Source organism: Gordionus sp. m RMFG-2023, chromosome 3, assembly GCF_954871325.1.
Source record: "Gordionus sp. m RMFG-2023 chromosome 3, tfGorSpeb1-WG-v2, whole genome shotgun sequence".
NCBI classification, from domain to species: domain Eukaryota; kingdom Metazoa; phylum Nematomorpha; class Gordioida; order Chordodea; family Parachordodidae; genus Gordionus; species Gordionus sp. m RMFG-2023.
Window position 1 is genome coordinate 37,403,517 of NC_088777.1, and position 23,842 is coordinate 37,427,358.

Genomic DNA, 23,842 nt, shown 5'->3' on the forward strand with positions numbered 1-23,842 from the left:
CATCATTTGTTTGTTCTTTATTAGCAAAATACCGATTTTTTATAGTTTGTATGCATCTTTTCTACTAATCCGTTACTTCTCGGATGGTATGGTGTAGTTTTTATATGTTGTATATTCTTATTTTTGCACCATTTATAAAATTCATTTGAAATGAATTGTGAACCATTGTCTGTGACAATTTGACGTGAAACACCATATCGTGTAAGCCATTTTTCTAAACTATTTATTAAATTTTTACTTGTGGTATCTTTGATTCTATCGATCTCTATCCATTTTGAATATGCATTGATTCCTACCAGCCAATAAAATTCGTCTAGTGGTCCGGCAAATTCTAAATGTACTCTTTCCCAGAGTTGTGCTGGCGGATACCATGGGTATATGCCAACTTCTGGTATATCTCTGCGATGTATTTGACACCCAATACAGCTGTTGACTAATTTTTCCCACCATATATAATGTTTCGTAATGGATTTCATTGATGTAATACCGGGATGACCTGTATGTAATATCTGTAAAACTCGTTTTTGTAGTGAATAGGGAATTATTAAGCGACCATCCCAAAATAGGATACCGTTATCATTTTCTATTTCATCTATTCTTGTTCTAAAAGCTTGTAATTCTGGTGCTTGATTTTGTATATTTGTACCATTTAATTATATTTTTACTCTTCTTAAAATTGGATCTTTCGCAGTTTCATCTCTAAGTTCTTTTCTTGATAGAGTTAATGTGTCATAAGTAAGATTTCGTATATATTTCACTGTTTTATTTTCACTTGTTATTTTATTATCATTTTTCTCTATTGGGTTTCCCGATAAAGCATCTGCAATTATATTATTTGCGCCATTCTTATACATTATTTCATAATCATATGCAGATAATTTATAAGCCCAACGTAATAATCTTTGGTTTGTTAAGGAGTTTAAATCTCTGTTATACCAATATATTTTTATTAAAGGTTTGTGGTCCGTTGGTATTTTAAATTTTCGTCCTACAAATAGTTATGAAATTTTTCTACGCCGTTTACTATGGATTTGGCTTCTTTGTAGATTGTCGAATAATTCTTTTCAGCATCTTGTAAAGTTCTCGAGGTGTAAGCTATAGGGTATTCGTTACTATTATCATATTTTTGCAAAAGTACATCTCCAAATCCTTGGTTTGATGCATCTGTTTCTAGTATTAACTCAAGATCCGGTTTATAAAATTGTATAGTATTGTGTTCTGTTACTATTCCTTTTGCTTTTTCAAATAATGCATCATCCTTTTTAGTCCAATTCTATTTAACATTTTTACTAGTTTAATTATGTAATTCGGCTATGATTCCATGTAAGTTTGGTATAAACTGTGTATAATAGTTTAATATACGTAAAAATGATTTTATGTCATGTCTATCTTTTGGCGTTGGATATTTTTGTATTGCCATTATTTTATTTTTATCAGAGTGTATTCCATTTTGATCTATTATGTATCCTAAATATGTTATTTTTTCTTTCATAAAATTTATTTTGCTTGTTTTGACTTTTAATCCCGCATTTTGTAATTTTTTAAGGACTTGTTTTATATTCTCTATGTGTTCAGTATCATGTTTCCCTGTGATTATAACATCATCTAAATAAACTGCTGTATCTTTACAATCAGCCAGTAAATCTTCCATATATCGTCGAAATATTATTGGTGCTGTAGCTATACCAAAAGGTAATCGTAAATAGCGGTAGTATCTGTAACATTTCGAAGAATTTAGAAAGATTGGGAGATTAGAACCGTTGTCAAATAAAGAAAGGTTAGAACTAAAATGATACTAAATCAGACTAATATCCTCGATTATATATACTTTTCTATAATATTCGTCAAATAAAGAAAAGTTAGAACTAAAATGATACGAAATCTTTATTAAATAATAAGATAAAAACATAATCAAAATAAATTAATATAAATTAAAATTAAAAATTAAAGATTAAAAAAATTAAAATTAAAAATTAAGTTCGTAAAATCATAATTTAATCATCATTTTTCGCATCATAATTTCTCCTTATATATCCTTTTTCTTTAATCAACATTTGCATAGTCTCAATTTGTACCGAGATTTAATTCTTGTAGATTTGAATATCTTTGGGCTTCGTAATTTTGTTTAAAAGTAATTTGCCTGTCTGGCGTTTTTCTTAATCTAGTAAATTTGCATGTTACCAGAATTACAACACCTTTCCACTTAAATTAGTCCCACCATTCTGCGAATGATCTCCCTTCTTCCAATTTTGACTTTACTGATCTACTTTCTCCACCAAATCTATTAATCTTAATCTTTAATGTCTTCTAGTTTCTAACGACGGCGGTTTATTGTCTAATATTCTTCACTTCTAAGGACTGTTTGTACGATTACACTCTGAAATTCTTGATTCCTTCTGTTTCTTGTCAACCCCTTGTAAACGATTATCTCTTGATCTCTATAGGCCATTGACGAATCTGTTACCATGATTCCCGATACATTCTTCTAGCTCTTTTAATTATATTTCGTGTTAATCCCAAATTATCCTAGTCTTTGCTTGTTTCTAACGGTTTCTAGTAACTAATGACGGTAAACGACTGCCGATAATTTGTCTGCGAGTAACGATGGTTTCCACGACTTCTTGTTTCTAAGATCATCGATTTTTTATCCTATACTAAAGTTTTGATAAGCAACTGGCGATAATTTGTCAACGATTAACCATAGCATCCTGGTCTTGACTACTTGTTCTACCTAGTCGCTTGTCAAGATATCCACGTTGTCATAAGATCTCTTATACGATAATGATTTCTTGTATCTTTTGATCCAAAATAAAAAATCTGATCTCTAATTGAGCTCGATTGCGGCATAAATTTTCTCATGACGAAAAGCCGTTTCTCTTTATGAAGATTTTGGTTAATCAACAACCTGATATTTTGCTAAATATTATCAACTTAAATAACAGTTAACCGTATATCTTTAATAAAAATTTATAACGAATTTCTTTTAGCTACATCGATCACTTGTACGTATAACGATCTCTTGTGACGAATTCCTTTTAATTAAACGACTAATTCTATTCTTTTTCGAATTACGACCATTGATATTGACACCATGTTTCATTGACCTCATTCTTTGTCTTTGTGTCGATAGTCATTTCATTACATCCCCTTCCCCCTTTATTTAGAATCTCTTTTCAGAGTTAATTAGACTGAATTATTGTAATGGCCCGGTCTCCTCCGCTCTCCAACACCAATGTAACATTTCGAGAATTTAAAAGGATTGGGAGATCAGAACCGTTGTCAAATAAAGAAAGGTTAGAACTAAAATGATACTAAATCAGACTAATATCCTCGATTATATATACTTTTCTATAATATTCGTCAAATAAAGAAAAGTTAGAACTAAAATGATACGAAATCTTTATTAAATAATAAGATAAAAACATAATCAAAATAAATTAATATAAATTAAAATTAAAAATTAAAGATTAAAAATTAAAATTAAAAATTAAGTTCGTAAAATCATAATTTATCATTTTTCGCATCATAATTTCTCCTTATATATCCTTTTTCTTTAATCAACATTTGCATAGTCTCAATTTGTACCGAGATTTAATTCTTGTAGATTTGAATATCTTTGGGCTTCGTAATTTTGGTTAAAAGTAATTTGCCTGTCTGGCGTTTTTCTTAATCTAGTAAATTTGCATGTTACCACAATTACAACAGTATCCATTTGGTGTTACCATTGTTAATAATTCTTGCGATTCATCGTCAATGCTCATTTGTAGGTATGCATCTTTGAGATCTAATGTTGTATATTTATTTCCATTCGCTATTTTTGCTATTAATTCTTCAAACGTTAGTAAAATGTGATAGTCTTTTAGTAGGAATTTATTTAATGTTACTTTGAAATCTTCACATAATCGTAGTTCACCTGAAGTTTTACGTACCACTACCATTGGAGTACTCCAGGTTACTCTTGTTGTTGATGGATCTATTTTCTTGATTATATTATTTTCTTCCAAACGTTTCAGTTCATTTTCAATTTCTAATTTTAAAGGCAACGGTACTCTTCTAGCTGGCAGTGCAATTAATTTTGTATTTTCTTCCAATTGTAGTTTTACCGGTTCGACATTTTTTATTAATCCCAATTTATTATCAAACACCGTAGTAAATTCTTTATATAGTTTGTCAATATTTACGTTGCCATTACCATTATCATTGTATTTATATCTATTGTTGATTATATTGATTTTTACATTTTTTGGTAACGGTAAGTCAAATTCGATAATCCATGGAAATCCAAATAGAGCTGCATCATTTGTTTGTGTGACTAGTAATGGAAGCCATTTTATGTTATTATTTAATTGTACTTTTACATCAGCTTCACCCATAATTTTTATTCTATTATTTCCATATGAAGTTGGTGCTTTAGCTCTTCTAAGTTTTGGCCATCCGATTTTATTCCATATTATTTCATTAATAATGGTTACTGCCGAGCCAGTATCATATTCCATTTTAATTTTTTGGTTGTTTATTAATACCTCAATTGTTGAATGATGTATATTTTTCTTATTGAGACATCCGAATCGTCTTCTTTATTATTGTAATTTGTTCCTTAAATCTTTTCTTTAGTTTTACAACATACGGCAAAGTGGTTTGGTTTCCTACATTTGCTGCACAATTTTTCGTAGGCGGGACAATTTCTAATAGCATGAAACCTATTACAGAAATAGCATGGTTTTCTGTGTGGTAGTTATTATACCCGGGCACTAGTTCTCTTTTTACATATGCTTTATTATCCTTTTGATACTGCCTTTATCATTATCATTATTATTATACTGCCGATTATTTTTATCATGTTGATTTATCCGATTATTATAATCATGTTTATTCGGCTCTTTGATTTTATATTCCATTTTAGCAGATTTCTAAGTCAGCTCGTTCCATCGCTAAAGCCAATTCTACAACTTTGTTTAAGCTTAACGGTTGGTCTTCGTCTTTAGTATCTGGATATCTTAATCGTAGATCTTTATCCAGTTGTGACATTTTTAGTCCGGCGATTAATTGATCTCGAATTCTCAGCTTTACATTGTCTTCAAATACGCATCTTCGGGCTAGCTCCTTTATATTTTTTAAATAGCTCATTATGGATTCAGTAGGCCCGCGACTTAATCTAATGAAATCAATTCTTGATGCCAAAATAGTTCTTTCATCTTTATATCGTTGTTTTGCAATTCTGTATATGTCAATCCATCCTACCTTCTCTATATTTCTAGGATAGAGTATTTTTTTTGATATCAGTTATAATGTTTATTCCTCAAGCTATAAATAATTTTTTTAAAGTGGCGTCAGTTTGAGGAATATTTTTCACATTTAGATATCCCATCCCTGATTAAGGATTATAAATGGAATAATATTTACAATTGTGATGAGGCTCTACTACTGAGCATTACCAAAAGGCACAATGGAATTCAATAGAACTCAACCACTGGGTTTCAGTCCAGACAAGGAAATACTCTGTTCTATTTATCATAAATGAGGAAGAATCAGAAAAAAGGTTATATGTTGTAGGGAAATTTAAAAACCATAGGTGTTATAAAAATAATATAATACCAGTGAAATACTCTAATAAAATCAGTTGGATGACAATTTGAAGATATCCTAAGAGAATGAAATTCCTCAGTGAGAATATATATTGTGATGTGTGTATTATTCTATTAAACTACATAATAAGATATTTATTTTTTTAAATATTAATACAGATATAATAAAATTAAATGAATTATAATCTTAATACCAATATTTAAAATACTTACAATATAGTTTTGATATAAAATATTATGGATTAAATTTTATAAGTTCTTCAAATTTTTAAACATCTATATTTATAATAAAATATGAAATAAAAAACATAAATAGTTTGTTATAAAACAACAAAATTGATAAGCTAATATTGACCAACTATTGATATTTACTGGAATAATTAATAAGATTACTGCGAGAGAATAGTACGTAGCCATAATTTCCAAATCGAGGATAAGGGATGTTAAAAATTTATGAGATATTTTATAAGAAAATGAGTAAATCTTTTTCCTCTATTCCTTTCTTATCTTATTTCCCTTCACCCCCTCCTCCCTTTCACTCAATATTCCTTTATTTCCCTATTCCTTTCATTTTCCCTATTTCTATTTTCTATCTTGGCACTAATTTTCATTCTTAGAATAAATTTAATTCTGGCTTGCCATTTTCTTTTAGGAGCCAGAAATTTCCCATTAGACCTGTTTTTTAATAACAATTACTTAAGATCTGATGCAAACGTTGAACAAAGTTGGCATCCACTTACCTCAACCTGTCTTTTCTTATTAAAACATATATCTCGAGTGTCCCATAATCTAAAGATTATGAACAATGATAAAACTACAATGTGTTAGCATCTGATTAATTTCCTATCTAACATAATTGACTTCGACAGAATCACTGGAACAAGATTAGCCCGATATGACACTGCACATTCAACAATGATCTGGCGAAAGGACATTAGATAGTAATCTATTTTTATTATTTATATAAGTTTTAATATAAAATCTTAAAGATCCTATCTTTTTAAAGCTTGAATTGGTCTCAACAATCCATACTATTTATGGATTATTTTGTAAAATTCACTTTAAAACGATATATGATCCGCTATTTTATTATTTAAATCTAATTTTATATCTATTTCAAAATTTTTATAAATAAGATTCTATACCTATTCTTAAGAATCCTACATCATAAAAAACTTGCATAATTGATTCCCAGAATAGTATTCGTCTTTATTCGCGATATACTTATTATTTTGAATAATATTAGTAAATATTTGTATAATTTTTATTACTCATTGTTCCTGAGCGATAAAATTTGCTACTGAAAATTATTAAGGCGACATATATTAAATATTTTTTTAAATTTACCTCCTCATCAGCCCTATGCCTATATTATATTTTCTTATTTTAAACTCTGATATCTCATCTCATGATCCATGGCTATTTGTGATTCCCAGGCTACCCCCATCTCCCCCCCCCCCCTGGCCAAAGATCGAGATAGAGCTAAGCCCTAGTGTGTAATAAGTATTATAGTAAAATCAGTGTCTACATGACCGGGAGGGGTAGGAACAGTTTGCATCCTATTTTTTGAGGGGGTATGGGGTAAGCTTCTTTAATGGGGGTAAGATAAATTTTTTGGGGGGTTATCTATTAAATTTTTAGATGAAATAGGACAAAATTTATTGCTGTAAAAATTAGTACTTTTATTATAGTATTATTATAATACAATTCATCGACCAAATCTATATATTGCAAACAATCATACACATTGTTTTCCAAATAAACTATCCCTTTAAATGTAATTTAAAAGATTTAGATATTTCAGCAAGCTCATAATGCTATGATAATAAATTCATTGTAAATAATGGAGGTTTTAATCTAAAAAATTAATTCTTTATATTCATAAAATATCGATAGTTGATAGTAGAGATAGATTAATTTAAGTTATCCTTTATAAATTCTTTGAAAAGAGTATCAATAAATAAATAGGTGAAAATAATGATAAAGAGACACCGCCGCCGATGGCGGCTAGAATTTTTTAGGGGGGTAGGCAAAGGTTTTTGAAGGGGGTTTGCATCCAGTGAAAATCCTGTCATGTAGACGCTGAGTAAAATTAACCAAATTTTAGTGCTCTGTTCAATTAAAATCGAACAAAATAAAATGCTAAAGCTCTACCTTGTAATGATTCCCGGATGTATGTTATAAAGCATCTAAAATTGTGCTGTTGTTTTTCTGGTAATATTTCTCCTAAATAATTAAATTTCTCCTCATATAGACTATGAAATGTATTTTTAAACTTTAATTCATCAAGACAGACTTGAGCTTGGTCTGAAAAAAGAGAATCAATGCATGGCTCTAGCTTAGTATATAAATATAATGAGTGCTAAGTTCCATACAAACAGATAATCACAAATGAATAATAACATGAAATAAAAAAAAATTTATTTCATTATCCTTTACAACTATTTAAATATATTAACGTACTTATATATTTTATTATAATAAACATGATTTAATTAAGACTAGATAATGTGGTTTATAAACATAATGCAAAATTTAACTGGGTGTTAAATATAATGTATATATTTTTTAATTATACTTGAGTTGATCAAAATAAAAGTAATAAAATACTTGTATAGTAATATATATAAATTAACACATTTATCATGTAAACAAGTATCATCAGAGGAATTTTAATACACTAAACAATAATAGCAAAGTATTTCATTTTTATCAACCAAATCAGAATTTTAAAACCGACAATTAAATCAGATTTGATATTTAAAATAAATGAGCAAAATGCATATTATTTGAATTTTGTCTTTACCAAAGAGTAAAAGCCAAAGCCTCGCTATATGAAAATATATTTCGTGTTTCAATATAATTAAAAGTTAAATTTTAACTCATGTGAAAACAGTGGAAGGAGCCAAACCCTCCTTAGATAACATTTGTGGTAACATTCTTGTTTCCACTGATAAGAAATGAAGCGGTGTCTGAACTACATGTCCTCTAACATTTTTAAGCTTTTCTCTAGCTAGATCTGGGTTAGATTTGGCCAAAGGAATGTTAGACAAATTTTCATCCTTGCTCTCGTTACTGGAAGAATTCGCGATTCCTGCAGAAGCTTTCAAATTGGTTTCGTTTGCTTGAGAATTGAACGATTTTGATGGGTGGGATATTTGTTCAAGTTCATCGGCCGTGAGCAAACGCTGGTTATCAGTATTTGATTGGTAAATCATGTCAGTATCGTTTTTACTCTTCGGAGAAAGGGTTTCTACACCATACTTTTGATATGCGTTAAGCTCGGCAAAATTGGTGGCTTTATCTGTGGGGATACACCTGAAAACCTGTAATATGATAATATTTGGTTTAATATTATATATATTTTTTTAAATATTATATAAAAAAAATGAATTCAAACAAATAAGATTTTTTTTTGGATTCTGTAACATTTCAATGTAATTCAAATTTCCATTATTACAAATGCAATTTATTTAGTTTAATAAAATTTAAAATAATAGAATGAATATATCTAGATATCTTATGAAGGTTATCTTTACTCTATCTATATACTGTTGCATTTTTGAGATCAAATCCTTTTTGAGAATTTAAAAAAAAATAAATAGAGTGATTCCATTTGACTAACCATTCCGAATCAGATCTATTATTTTTAAAAATCACATATTCGACTTTAAATAAGTTGAAGTTTCGTCGGACATAGACATATTGGAAGTCAAAGATTAAAAAAACAAATTTTAAATTTATTCAAAAAAATATTATTATAAATGATTTAATTTGGAGGGAGACCAAAATTTTTATATAAATAACCTCTTCGAAGATCGATGTATTTTGAGAGGCAGTTTGGTTCCAAAGTTTGTAAAATTTGTCTGAAGATGGATCGGAAAAGTCTATTTGACTGTCCTTATCAAGAATTGTCAAGTGTTCCCTTAAAATAAATATTAAAAAAGAGTATATTTAACATTGCTATCAAATATCTTCATGTGCCTATTATATTTTCTAGCTGGCCTGGATTAAAAAATTTTTTTTAATGGGCTTGAGCTGGGCTTAAGCCTAAAATTTAGATTTAGCTTTTTTAAAACAGCTATTAACTTAAAGAATTATTACCATTTTTTTCTTTTAATAATAATGAGTTTTAATATTGTAAACAAAATGATTGCCTAAATACAGTTAAATATTATTTTTTTTTAATACAATAAATTAAATTTTTGGTTTTAAGTTTGATCTGGGCTTGGGAAAATTTTTTGAAACATATTATGGACTTGAGATTATTTTTAATATTAGATATGGGCCGGGTTTAGTAAAAAATCGAGGCCAATGAAGGTTTCTCATTGCTATACGCTATAATCTCCACCATTTTGCTTCTTTTTTTTCAAAAAAAAGTTGAATGTTTTTGGTAAAATAAATAAACTATCATTCTCTTACAAGTAGTGTTTTGTTTGACAAATAAATTAAAATGTTTTAAAATAAATATCAAATAATAATTTTATTTAAGAAAAATCTATACATCTATAAAACAAATAAATAGAAAATAAATCTATAAGGATCATAACTCATGAACTCTAAATAATAGTACAAAACGGTAACAAAATTTATATATTATTTAGAAAAGTAATATTAGAGTTAGAGTGTACAATCAACAATTCTATAAAATTAAAATAATATAACAAGTGGTGTATAATTAAATTCTAATTTTGTTTTTATTCTGGTATGGTAGTAACTTAAATTTTAGTATTAAATTTGGTTTTGGTTTATTTTCAAATTTAATTTGATTTCTATTTAAAAATAAATGCAATTTTCGTTTTATTTTCACCCATCAATTGATTTATTTGTTGGCTGAACCATCCATTCATTTTTGGTTTCATCGCGTTATCTCTTTAAAAAATATTTTGGTACTCTCGTGCTATTATTTAAAATAATAAAATGCCCGTGAACTTCACCCATGTTTCCTCTCTTTCCTTATTGTAGGGGCTGCCTATAACTTTTGTTAGCTTTAAGACTTAGATAAAAGATCGATTTACTTATATTTTTAATCACTGATTTATTCCTTGAAGCTGAAAGACAAAAAAAGAGATACCTCCTATGGCTAGTCCGAGACCTACAAATAATACCCCCTCGTATATAACTAATAATGATATACTTAATAGTCCTAGAGAATCAAGAGATATAACATAAGGTAAGCTCAAACACTCTGAAAGTTACTCTCAAACTTCCATAATATATTATCGGTAGTGATCCTAATTTTATTCACAATTAAAAACTTGTTAAGATGAGCACTTGTATAAATTGATTATAATATATGGCAGAGACCTGCAACAGGCCCAGCCTGTCTTTATTTTAAAATATACCTGGACCTGACATGAAATTTTTCATTTTTAAATACCCGGGCCGGGTTTAAAAAAATACCTGGACCAGGTCCAGGTATTAAAACTAGGGATTTGGGGGGAACGTAAGTAGGGTTTAGCTTGTAGAACCAGAATATTCGACAGTGATTTTATTTATGGTAGTAAATTTTAAAGTAAAATAATATTTCTTAAAACTATAAAGTCAAAATCTAAAATGCTATCAATATTATTGATCCATATATAAGTAATTTTGTTTTTTCTTGTTAATATGAAAGTAAATTGTATGTTTTTTATATATAACGATATATCGCTTTAGAACAGTAAAAAATATAAATTGAACATATTATAATAAGTAAATATCGCCTCAACAGCAAAAAATTAAATATTTTAAATATAAAACATATTATATCACATTATTAGCTATAAAAATTAAAAATAAATTTAAAAATAATCCGGGCCAGGCCGAAATGGTACACCCAGGTCTCTGATATATGGTCGTGTTAAAATTTGGCGATAAGAAAAATGAATGTTATCTCACGAGTTTTATATTTTCAAATAATAATATATCTTTCTAGGAGTTAATTATCAATAGAAAAAGAAAATTATATTTTGTGCTTTAAAGGAAAACTGAAAAACAAAAAAAAAATTTATTCCTTTCCTAAAATTATTTTTAAATATATAAAAAATATTATTTTGAAAAAAGTCTACCTGAAAAGTCTTTTTCTCAAACTCCCGCAAAACAACCCTGTGTGTACAACCTGACCATTTTCGATATTTTCCATTGTCAAAAAATTAGTGTCCTTAAAAATGGCAGCCAATTCAGAGTCCCTGTACCCTAGCATACTTCTATCGTTAATGTTAGCAGATCCAATAATACAATACTCGTCGTCGACTATCATCAATTTGCTGTGGATATATATCAGTTCAGTGACCTAATATCATGCATTAAAAAAAGTGAGCTAAAGGGAATTAAAGAAATGAGAAAAGCTAAGAATGATATTATTAAATAAACAATAGAAAGAGAGCAATAAAGATGAAATAAAAAATTTTTAAATATAGAAAGTAACATAAACATTTTTTGGTAAATTATTTAAAAAAAAAATACAATTAAAAACCCGATCCCATTTTATAATCGTATGCAGTGCTCTTAATAAGTGTTTGATATATTTTAAATATAATTTTATTATTCGAATAGTAAAAATTTTGTAGTTTATAGTTATTTAATTTTTAAAATTCTCGCCATTTGTGAATTTTTTTTCTCACTAAATTACTAATCCTCATTTTTCATTTTTTTATATGAAGTGTAGTTTAATTCTCCAAACTGCAATGCTTTCATTGTAAACATAATATTTTAATTGCATTATTAATGTTTCATATTTGTTTGTGACAGATAAAACACTAGCCTTAATATTTATGGATTATATAATAGTTATTTTACCCTAAATTTTATGAACTATATTAAACGGAAGGTCCTTCAAAATCAATAATAAAGTAAAAACACAATGAATTAATTGAAATTCTTTCATATTATATTAAATAATGTATTAAAATAATAATTCTAGAATATATGATATAATTCGAAAATAAAAATATCTGCAAATTCTTTGATATAAATATTTTTTAGATAAGTTAATGGCCAATAAAATATGAGTTAAAAAATTATTATTAGTACAATAAAAATCTATTTCTAAAAATATTATGTTATATATTTAAATAAGATTTTGAAAATTTGCACAACACTGAATATAGATAATAAATATAGTATAAGTAAAAAATGAAATATAAACGTTGTATTGTGTAAAAAGAAGATACATATAGAGAGAGAGAACAAAAAAAAACCAAGAATATTGTAACTTATTTTACTAGATTTCCGTTCAATTCCGCATAATTTCGGAGGCTACAAAAGCTTATGTATTCGAAGGGATTGTCGACTATATGGAAATAATATATTAAAATTAAAAAAGATACAAAATTTATTTTAATTTAAATAACTATACTCATTCCTCATTCAATAATATTTTTTAATTTCTTCTTATCATATTTTTAGTTCCCTTTATTGACATGATTAATTTACCCAATTTCTTGAGCCTTCCAACCAGTGAATTTTCTCCGTGGGCCATAGAACAATTGTTCCAATGTATGATGGTTTGTATGCATGCTCCAGTTTGTCCTCCTATTTCACCTTCGAAACCTGGGAGCAAGGGGGTCATTATGTAAACCTTGAATCTCTCGTTCGATCTTTAAAAAAAATATTTCGTAATTATTACTGAGAAAGGTACATTGCATACTTTTTATGTAATTTTTAAAATTTTATTGGGTTATATGAATGAAAAATTTTATCGAAAACTCTTTTAAAATGACCGCTAAAGTTTTTATATTAGTTGCATAAAATTAGAATGCTCAATACAATGCTACTATTCAAGATAATAAAATTTGAAGGAAAAAAAATTATTTAATTCACTTACTTTATAGCTTGAGCTATTCTATCATATAGGGCATCGGATATTTTGTTTTTGATGATGGGATTATCGTGGAGCGTTATAAAAAATTGATTCTGATAAAATTAATGAAAAAAAATAGAAGCTCTGAAAAAAAGAGATTTTTTTAATGCAGCGGGATAAATTATATTTTTTTTTTCAATTTCAGCTGATTAAAAATTAAATAAAATTTCAATACTCTTCTTATGTTAAAGGAGTAAAAAGCTAACAAGGAATAAAACCCCATTATCTCATAATTGTTGTAAAAGGAGTGAATCAAAACATTTTAATTTTTTGGGGATATAAAAGAGGTTTGTAAAAATATTTAAATGTAAATTAAGACCTTTCAAATAATTTGACTTTAATTTGTTTGTGGAGTTAATTAATGTGAACGACTATTTCCTTATTTTCAGACAGTCAAAATAGGGATTAACCTGCTTGTCAATTTTATAATTTTTTTCTGTTTATAATTAATGTTAATTTCTCTTCGTTATATTATCATTTTATTAATTTTAACATTTGCCATCGCCAATTCAAATTGAATTGACTTCGGCGATAAATTATTTAATTAAAATAAAATTTAACAGGAACGAGCACTCAAAACATAACCAAACCGTAATCCATTTTAGAAACCAAAGCGTTTTTTGGATAACTCTATTAATTAGCGCGTATATTTTCAATACGTTTTTTTTACCAATACAAGATATACAACTTATATCTAAAGTAAATGAGAATATGCTTTTTTTTCAAAAAACAACAAACTTCTATGTATATGAAACGTTTTGCCTCGGTTATGAGTTGAACGTAAGCCCTTTGAATAGAATCCTCCGTGTCCTTAATCCCAGCGGACCACGTTGTGCTACTCCTTGTAATCTGTAAATAAATTATTTTTAAGTGGTAAGGTAGAAAGTTTATTTAAGATCATGATTACAAACCATTGCAAATTTTTAATATTAGAGGACGGGTAGGCAAATATAAATTTCATTCAATATCCCCTCATCAATCTCCTTCAAAATACCCCTCGCTCTTGACTCAGATATCTAATATATTATAGGCCATTATTAGTGTTAATCTGAAACCTACAGGTCTGGACCGAGAGTCGTAAATTGTATTTGTAAAAAAATTGGGACAGGGCCGATTTAAAAATGATTCGATTAGTTAGAAAATCATATAATAAATATAATGTTTAATATTCATTTACTGCTCTTCAATCTCCACTTAATTTTTTCTATAAAATCTCAAAATTATTCAAATAACGATAAAAAAAATTCGAGCCAGGCTTTATTAAAATTATAAAAAATGTCAGGCTTGAAAATGAATTTCCAGGTACGCCTAAAATGTCGACCTCTGCAGGTTGATGGTCGCTTTTTTATATATTTTTTTGGAAATTTTTTTTTTTTAGCTTTTACTATGTTACTCTTAACTTTTTTCTTAGATTGGCATAAGACATGTCTCATTTCTTGTCTTTTGGAGAATATAGCTAGCTAAATCTATATTCATCTACTTACTTTATCTTGGTCATAATCTCATATAAGCACTTTTCTCAACATATTTGTTAGTTATATCTCTCATGATGAATTAACAATTCTTAAGTAAGCATTAGAGTCCTCAGGGCTCGCCGGTCAGTTGGATAGCGACATATCATCAATAAATATAGCCCGGCATGGCCAGAAAAATATTAATATTTTCTTCTTTGCCAGATTGCATATCAAAATTATAAAAATTTGAAAAATAAAAAAGGTTTAAAAAAATTAGCAAGTGAGAAATATATTCTATTCATTTTTATATCATATTTTGTAATATAAATAGAATAAATGAAAGATCATTAAATTATCAAAGTTATTGGATAACATTAGAGAATAAATTTGATGAGTTTCAGATTTCTTTCCTATACGATTTTTTCTAAATTTGAGCCATGCGCCAATATAGTAAAAAATAATTCTATGATACCACGGACGGGCAGGTCCAAAAAAATCAATTTAGCAAGTCACTAGTAAGCATTTACATCTCAACACAAAATAGATAAAAATAATATTTTTAAAATTAAATATTGATATATCTTCTTCTCTTAATAATGATTATTAACAATTAATATTACTTGTATTTCACAATTGAAGGCTCGGTTAGCTAATTCTTGAGGTACTGTTAGATCTTTAAATGTTTTTGGAAGTAAAAGCGATATGTAAGGGTCTTCTTTGTACTTGTCAATCTTTTATATATAAAATGATTATACCTACAATTAATTAAGTTTAAAAACGTCAAAAAATAAAGGTATATATGATGCCCATTTTATTCATTTTACTTCTTCCTTCATAGAAAAGAATTTTTAGACCTTAATGGAATTATTAAAGGTTTCTTTTAACTTTATTAGTTAGTGATAAATGCAAATTTTTAGAGGAAGAGAAGTTAACCAAAATTATTATATCAAAATTTAAAATTACAAGGTAAAATATTTTTAAACATTATATCTTGTAACATGAACAAGAATTCAACACTTCTACTAGAAATAATAAAAAAATGATAAAGGAATTCCAAATTATGCATTTACCACAGCGTAATTCCACCTTTCTATGAAATGCAAGGCACAATCTGTAGCGGGAAGTCCATAAACAACGCAGCCTATATCGTGCCATGGCATGCGGGGTATACTATGCCTGTCAATCAAATCTGAAAAAGGTTATATGTCTTATTTACAAAAGACTGTTTGTAAGGATATTTTTTTTAAAATGCGAATAACTAAACTACAAGAATAAAGAAGTATATTTTATAATATCTTAAAATCTCATATTTTTTCTAGAAGGAATGATGTAAAAAAAAAGAAGCTCTCAATGGTAATTGTCAAAAAAATAACGATCTTTACTCAACTAGTGTTGTTAAAGACTAATTAAAAATAACTGTAAATCGTTATATTTTTTGGAATGCAACAAAAGTAACTTTTCAATTCACTTTTTAAAATTTATTATTATATTTCACTTAATCTTTTTATCTTTATATGCTGATTTCCCAACCATATAATTATTGTTTATTAAATATAAGGTCTAATTTATAATAAAGCGTTTGCGTAGAACTATTTTGTTTAGTTTAGGGAAATTATTTTAGAAGATAAACTAGCCTACCTTTAGACAAAATTTTTTTTTAAGTAAAATTAAAATTTATTAATCTCAAGTTTTATGAAAAATAAATATTATATTATGTGATTTATATAACGTATATTAAAATGGTGGGTTAGATTTATTTTTATAAGCAACTTGCAATGAAATGAGTTATTTTTGAAATTTAACTATAACTAATTACTTTTGAAATAATGGAACTAAACTATAACTAGTTACCTTTTTTAGGGTGTAACTAGCACTAAAGTGACTTTTAATATTTACGAAACTTTAAAAATATGCCAGAGTGAAACCCATCCTTAGTACCTATGACAAGATTTAAGAATAATATAAAATCAAGTATGCTAAAGATGATCATTATTATTCAATAGTTCACTTTATTTATCTTCTTCATAGAGATTTTCCAAGATTACTTATAATAAATAAAACTAAAAAAAATATATTTATATTATTTTGAAAACCTACGTAAGGCAGGTCGACATGGGCAAAATCTTTGTATATAAAATTGCTGTAATCTTTTCCTATCCAATACTTGCCAGAACCTATCAATAAATAAGATAAAGAAGTTTATATAACATCATAATTATATCGTTAAATAGATGACTACTAGGTGATAAAGCTTATTTAAAAAGGCGTAAAATAATAATGTTATAGTATAATTATTTAATTATACCGATTAAATCTATGTTTAAGGTTAGATCAGATTTGGCATAATAGCAACTATCGTCTGCTATATCGATATCACAAACCCCTCCTTCTCCTACTACTTCTGCTTTTCCATCTCTTTCTTTTTTGTTGTGTACTAAGGAGAGCCGCTTTTGTCGTTTGTAGACTCGCATTTCGTAGTCCGACCTATTTTTTTCGGCAGTCGCTGACACCTTAGTATTAGTGATCTAAATATATTTGCTGACATATAAATTTCAAACCGTCGGGCCATTTTGTTTAGAAAAACATACACACTATAATATGGAAAAATGACAATATTTATTAATCACGAGAAAACCCTATGGAAGAATAAACTGAAGGAGAAAAAATAGGAAAAAACACTCCAATTAAATAAAAACATCGAGATTTATATAGATAAAAGATGCGAATTTAAAGTTGAAGCAAGATTTTATATATTTTTCCTTTTGAAAATTCGAGCATCATTAATTATTTTTAAAATATAACATTCATATAATTAGAAAAAATAATGAGTGAAAGGGATGCTCTTTTATATATTAGAATGTAATGGGCAATTAAATATTTATAATTATTTTTTTAGTTAATTCGATATCTCTCTAGCTATAGTTTATTCATAAATTTCAAAGGAAAATAGATGATTAATGTAATTAGTATGTTCAATTAATAATCTTATATCGAGGGTTATTATATTCCTCCATGGCATATATAATAAAATTATTTTAATTTTACTATTAATTTAAATCAAGAAATAGATTTTTATTTATTTATTTAAAAAAACCATCGCATCGACCTTAGAAAAGTTAATAATTACTCTATAAACAAACAACCACTAAATTGGAAAAGGAAAAAACAATATTAATAGCGATCAGTAATATTGATTATATATATATTCTTCTTGATTCTAACACCTACATAGTTCACAATTTCATTATAGAGAATAGTATTTAAAAAAACGTATGTGCTTATAATTTTTTTTTAAAAATCTTAATAATCTACCCCCCCCCCCTCTTCATCTACCGTGCAGGATCATTGGGTCCTTGTGGTAAGTCATTGATTAACATTTTCGATTATAGGCACAGCACAAACTTATATATATATTTATTTTGTTATAAAGTATTTATTTATTTACAAAATCGCCTGCCGTTGATTCTGTGACAGGATGAATCGGAGGTGAGATCACACGAGGGAAAAATCGTCTACCTTTGAAAGGGCTAGGAAAATTATGTATATGGTGTCTTTCAATATTCATCTCAGGAGGTACGAGTATGTTCTTGCTACTTCTATCGTTTTCAATGATAGGTGAATTATTTAGATCTATTATAAATTATTATTAAAGATATCAAGGGGTTAATTTGAAAAACAGTTTTTATATTTAAGTAACCCATTAATGGGTAATGTTACATATATAGCAAGTTTCTATTTATTGATTTTTTACATATTATTTTTTGGAGCTATAATTTAAAAAGTGCTTTTTTAAGGCTAACATATACTTCTATATAATGTAGCAATTTATTTTTCAGTATGCCAGGTGCCAGTGAATTTCAAATTTTTTTCTCCGATTTAAAACGAATTATATGATGAAGCCCTATTATGCTTATCTAGAAAGGCCATAGTGTAGAGAGAAAACGTAATGTAATAATTATACTTTCTATCATAATGCAGCTGTAAACTGTTATCTTATGTAAAACACCTTAGATTTTTCATAACTTGGACTATAAAAGAAAATTTTTGAATCATCTAGAAACAAAATTAAAGTTATGAAGAAAATGGAAGGGGCCAACTTAATTATCGATTTGAAATGGCAAGTAAAATATTAGTTAGTCTATGTCCTTAACCTTTCTAGGTAATGTTTTCAGATTTAATCGTAAGATTCCACTTTTATCATACATAATCTGATGAATTAATATAATTCCCATAGTGGAGTTACTATAGTATCAAATATGATATAAAATATGGTGCTCCACTTTAAGTCATTTTATTAATGTCACAGTCATAAATCCTTGAAAATAATTAAAGAATACTTACATTTCTAGTGAGATAACTAAAACACTTATAAAAATCCTTTAATAAGAGAAGAACAGTGTACACGCAAAGGAGACCTCCTTTCTTACTAACTAAAACACATTAAATTGATTTTGGACATAATATAACGATAATTATTAGAGAGGCGATGTTATAAAGTTTGTCATAGTCAGAAATATGCAAATACTTAAATCTAAAGATTTATGTCACACGTGTCATCCATATTGGTTGTTTTAAAAAATTATATAATATAAAAAATGTCAATAATATATCTAATAAATGTAATATATCAATATATTTTGAAATTATATATCGTTTTTTAATTTTTTTTCCTATATATATTATAAATTATATTATTTTATATTATGCCCTTACCTTATGTTCAACAGTTCAGATTTCCTATCTGAGATGCCTTTTTCGTGCAGATTCTTTTAGGATTTCTTAATTAGACAATAATTAATAATATCTAAAAAAAATTAGGAACTTTCATTTGATGAAAAAAGTATGATCATTAATGAGTTAAGACATTTTGGATATGGGTATAATGCAGTGGGGGGTGGTTTTCGGGTTTGGACCCCTCCCAGAGCAAAATTTTTTTTTAGATTATACGTTCAAAAGACTTAAAAGTGATTTTATATGAATTATATTTTTCCGGTTTTGATGTTTGTGGAAGGATATTATATTACTATTGAAATTATTCTGGATAGTATTATTATAAAGTCATTGAGAATAATCTACTAAATTATAATAACATATTATTGATGCATTTAAAAAATATATTTAATTATATATTATCGAAGATATGGTTATGATTTGTAAGATGGACCCCCTCTAAGGAAAATTCTTAGCTACGCCACTGGTATAATGTATTTAGATAAAATGGAGTAGTGTTAGAACTACCGATAGTAATGTTAAAAAGTGGATTTCTTATGATTGAACTGGAATCGTAAAAATTGGATCGATGGGTTGTTTCAATGACAATTTTATTTTGGCATTAGCCAATTACTTTCATAGATATCTACATGCTTATGTAGGCTTTTGAATAAAAATTAGTATTTCTGTTATCTAATATTTTTTTCAGTAACAGAATTAATTTAAAAAAAAAAAATTTAACTGTCATTTAAGTCTAGAAAGAAAAATATTTACCCGTCATTTATAATTTTTCCAATGTTTTTTTTAATTAACGTCTTGACTTTTGTTATACACCCGTTTATGAAATAATTTTTAACAAACTTAAAATTTGAAATTGTAAAAAAAAATTTACACAATCGATCCACCGGAAAAAATATTTTTCCGATCCAATCCACTCCATAAACAAAAAATAATCACATTCCATTCCAAAGTTTTCGGAGTTTGCAGACCTCAACTTTAAAGTCTCTAAATGATTCTCTAGTCTAAAATTCTGACTCCAATCTTTAACACATACTAAAACTGTTGTTGAAATAATAGTTAGAATAAGCTTAATATCAAAAACTGATTGAAAAGCAAAAATAGCCATAAACCTTTAAATAAAATAAAAGTTTAAATTTATTTTTATAATTCAATGTGAACTTTTGGAAAATACCTACGCCTTTCGAAAATATTTATAATCAATTTCCTTAAAAAAAATAAATACGCTGGCCTCGCCAACACTATGTTCATTCCTATCGTTACCAATACCCTAGGCATGTTTGGAAACGAGACCCTCAATTTCATTAAAATCATAGGAAAAAAAATGTGACAGATCTCAGGGGACCCCAATGAAGAATTTTACCTTCGCCAGCAGATTTCCCTGGGAATTTGCCGGTCTAATTTTTTAAGTATTCACTCTTCTCTTGGATGATATATACCCCCCTTTTTTTTAAAAAATATATATTTTTTTTTATAGTCCTTTTTAATGTCTACATAGATTATATATATATTATATATTTATTTTTTTTATATTTAATTTTTAATATATCCATTTTAATATATATTTTTTAATCCTATGTAATTTAATGATTATGAATAAATAATAAAGTTATAAAAAAAAAATTAATTAACCTAAATCTAGAAATTGTTTGATATTTTAAAAAATTGTGTTAAAAGAATGAGAAATGATTTTTAAGGTTTAAAGCAGAAGCTGAAATCAGGGTTTTCTAATCGGAAGGAGATATGACGTAAGATCGACACTGAAATTGGATGGAGGGAGGTAGTTATGAAGACATTATTAAAAATGAAGCTGATTAGTTTTGATTTGGATTTAACTGGGATATCATCCTCTCCTCCTTTGGCTAATTTGATTTGGTGGTCGAGATAATATTTTATCTTTCGCGTAGGAGCCCTGAGATCTTGTGCTACGCTTCAGAATTTAGGTCTAATATTGAATTCAATATAATGCTTGTTCTGCGAAACATGCCAGCCCATTGGGCCATATAGAGTAGCTCGAGCTGTTTTATCGGCTTCTTATTCGGCTGAACAATTTAATAACACCAGTCCTCAATATACTCAATATGGGATTTATAAGAATTTAGTACATTTTATTTACATGAACCAACATAATTAGATCATAAAATTTAGGGATTTTCGACTCTTGAAAGCGTAATACAAATTTCTATTGGTGGTTAAAAGTGGTCCAAGTTAATATAATAATAATTGATGATAAAAATGTATCGATATCGAAAATTATTAAAAAGATGTGTTCATATTATTGGAGATTTTTAAGGGAAACTTAGAAATACTTAAAAAATAAAGATTTGTAAATAATGCGTTAAGAATTAGTAAAATAATTTCTAAAATGCTATTCAATGAAGGATATTGGATTTTAATTATTGGCCAAAAACTGTATGATTTGGCACATTATATAATAAGCTTTTGTAAATATATTTTTTTCTCTTTCTTTCCATATCCATCCACTATCTAAAATAAGTAGAATTTTTTAAATTTTATTACCATGTTGTATATCGGCCCTTTCTTTTGTTTGAACGCTACTGGAACCACTCCCTAGCGAAACTCTAGGGGAAGGTTTTCGAGACGGCGCAATGCCGCCTCCTCCGGCTTTCTTGATCTTGCCTGCTATACCCGTCATTTTCATTTTGTTAACCTATGATATAATTCATAAGTAGTATTAACTAACAAAATTTATTTTAATAGATCTTGACTTTCAAATAAAACAGTTGCTATTATTGAATCATTTGTTAATTACTAATAATTTTATATTTATGCTACCTATTAGAATGAAGCCTAATAATTTATTTATATAAAGTATAATCATTTATTTATCTATTAATATTTAGTCCGATTATTAAGTATATTAATTTTTTAATCGATTGTATTTGATAAATTTTGTGAGTTTTAAAAATAATTTTGATAATTTACAATTCTTAGTAGCAGTAGTAGTAGAAATATTAATTAAAAACGATCTTCGGTAAAAAATTATAAGCATACCAATTTTTGAGGAGTAGACTCGGTCATCGGAATAACTTTTCTTTCTTGAATAATATTAGATTCGGGGTTTAACAATCCCCTTTTCGCGTTCAACATATAGTTTTTCTTTAAATTAAAAAAAATAAATAATATACTAGTTGAATAAAGGTTACTAATCAATCAATAATATGAAGTATAAGGGTATAATCCTTGCCTATCTTCGGGCCGGGCCTAATTCTATTTAAAATAATCGAGCCGGGCCTAATATTTTTTTTTAAAAAATCGGGCCGGGTCAGGTCGGACCTTGGAAATATTTTTAAATATATCTAAATTTATCAATTTTATATTGAATTTTTTATGTAAAATAAAAATATTTGATTTTATTTATTGAAACTAAACGACATATAACATATGTCTTTTATTTTGAGTAATTATAAAGATTAATTTCTATATTTAAATAAGGCTGGGTCGGTATATTTTTTTAAAAAAAATTTCGGGTTCAAGCCGGACCGACAAAACTTTTTAAAAAAAATTCGGGCCGGGCCGGGCTTGAAAAATTAGGCCCGATGCAGATCACTACTATAAATATCTAAAATATGAGAAAAAGAAAACAAATATGAAGAAGTGAACATTTATCAAAGATTATTATAAACTTGGCTCAATATAAATTTATTGGTAGTTATTTATAAATTTTCTCAAAATAAAAGTGTGAAAAAGTTTTATACCTCTTCATTAATAGCATCGCAAGCTCCTTCATCACCTAAATCAGTTAATCTTAATTTTAAAGAAAATATTTATATTATACCCATAATTGTTATATATATCAGAGACCTGCAGAGGTACCATTTGAACGGCCCAACATGGATTTTTTTAAAATATGTTACATTAATTTTTATAGCTAATAGTGGCGATTTTAAATATTCGGTTTTAAAATATACAGTCTGCCGGGTATTTTTTAAAAAAATATATAGGCCCGGGTATCAATATAAAAAAATTTTATAGACCAGGCCCGTGTATATTTATAAAAATCAACCCGGGCTGGGCCTATAGGTCTCTGATATATATTATATAATAGGGAATATAAATATTGGAGAATATACTCAACTTTACGATAATAAATTTTAAATCCTTACCACTAGTTAATAAAAAAAAGAAGTCAACCAGAGTATGAATCCTAAACTAAGGTCCAGGTCTTATCCGGTTTCTGAAAAATTAAAAAAAATTCTAGTTCCAGCTTA

At 27.4% G+C, this 23,842-nt stretch overlaps 1 protein-coding gene across 2 annotated transcripts in view; it reads right to left on the minus strand.

Moving 5' to 3' along the window:
• Positions 1 to 8,097: 8,097 nt before the first annotated feature.
• The window catches only part of LOC135927412 (phospholipase D1-like), a 55,703-nt gene continuing 39,958 nt past the window's right edge, over positions 8,098 to 23,842 (minus strand). Inside the window, exons 15-29 of one of the 2 annotated variants that reach the window (XM_065463388.1) lie at positions 23,330 to 23,378; positions 22,626 to 22,730; positions 22,131 to 22,281; positions 18,328 to 18,512; positions 17,188 to 17,407; positions 16,976 to 17,056; positions 15,953 to 16,071; positions 15,503 to 15,613; positions 14,167 to 14,277; positions 13,393 to 13,481; positions 13,002 to 13,165; positions 12,791 to 12,858; positions 11,636 to 11,859; positions 9,393 to 9,510; positions 8,098 to 8,911 (exon numbers count right to left, since the gene is read on the minus strand). In XM_065463388.1, coding sequence (XP_065319460.1) covers positions 8,468 to 8,911; positions 9,393 to 9,510; positions 11,636 to 11,859; positions 12,791 to 12,858; positions 13,002 to 13,165; positions 13,393 to 13,481; positions 14,167 to 14,277; positions 15,503 to 15,613; positions 15,953 to 16,071; positions 16,976 to 17,056; positions 17,188 to 17,407; positions 18,328 to 18,512; positions 22,131 to 22,281; positions 22,626 to 22,730; positions 23,330 to 23,378 — 2,239 coding nt within the window. In that variant the 3' untranslated portion in view covers positions 8,098 to 8,467. The remainder of the gene's footprint in view (positions 8,912 to 9,392; positions 9,511 to 11,635; positions 11,860 to 12,790; positions 12,859 to 13,001; positions 13,166 to 13,392; positions 13,482 to 14,166; positions 14,278 to 15,502; positions 15,614 to 15,952; positions 16,072 to 16,975; positions 17,057 to 17,187; positions 17,408 to 18,327; positions 18,513 to 22,130; positions 22,282 to 22,625; positions 22,731 to 23,329; positions 23,379 to 23,842) is intronic. The other variant, XM_065463387.1, reaches the window with a different exon arrangement.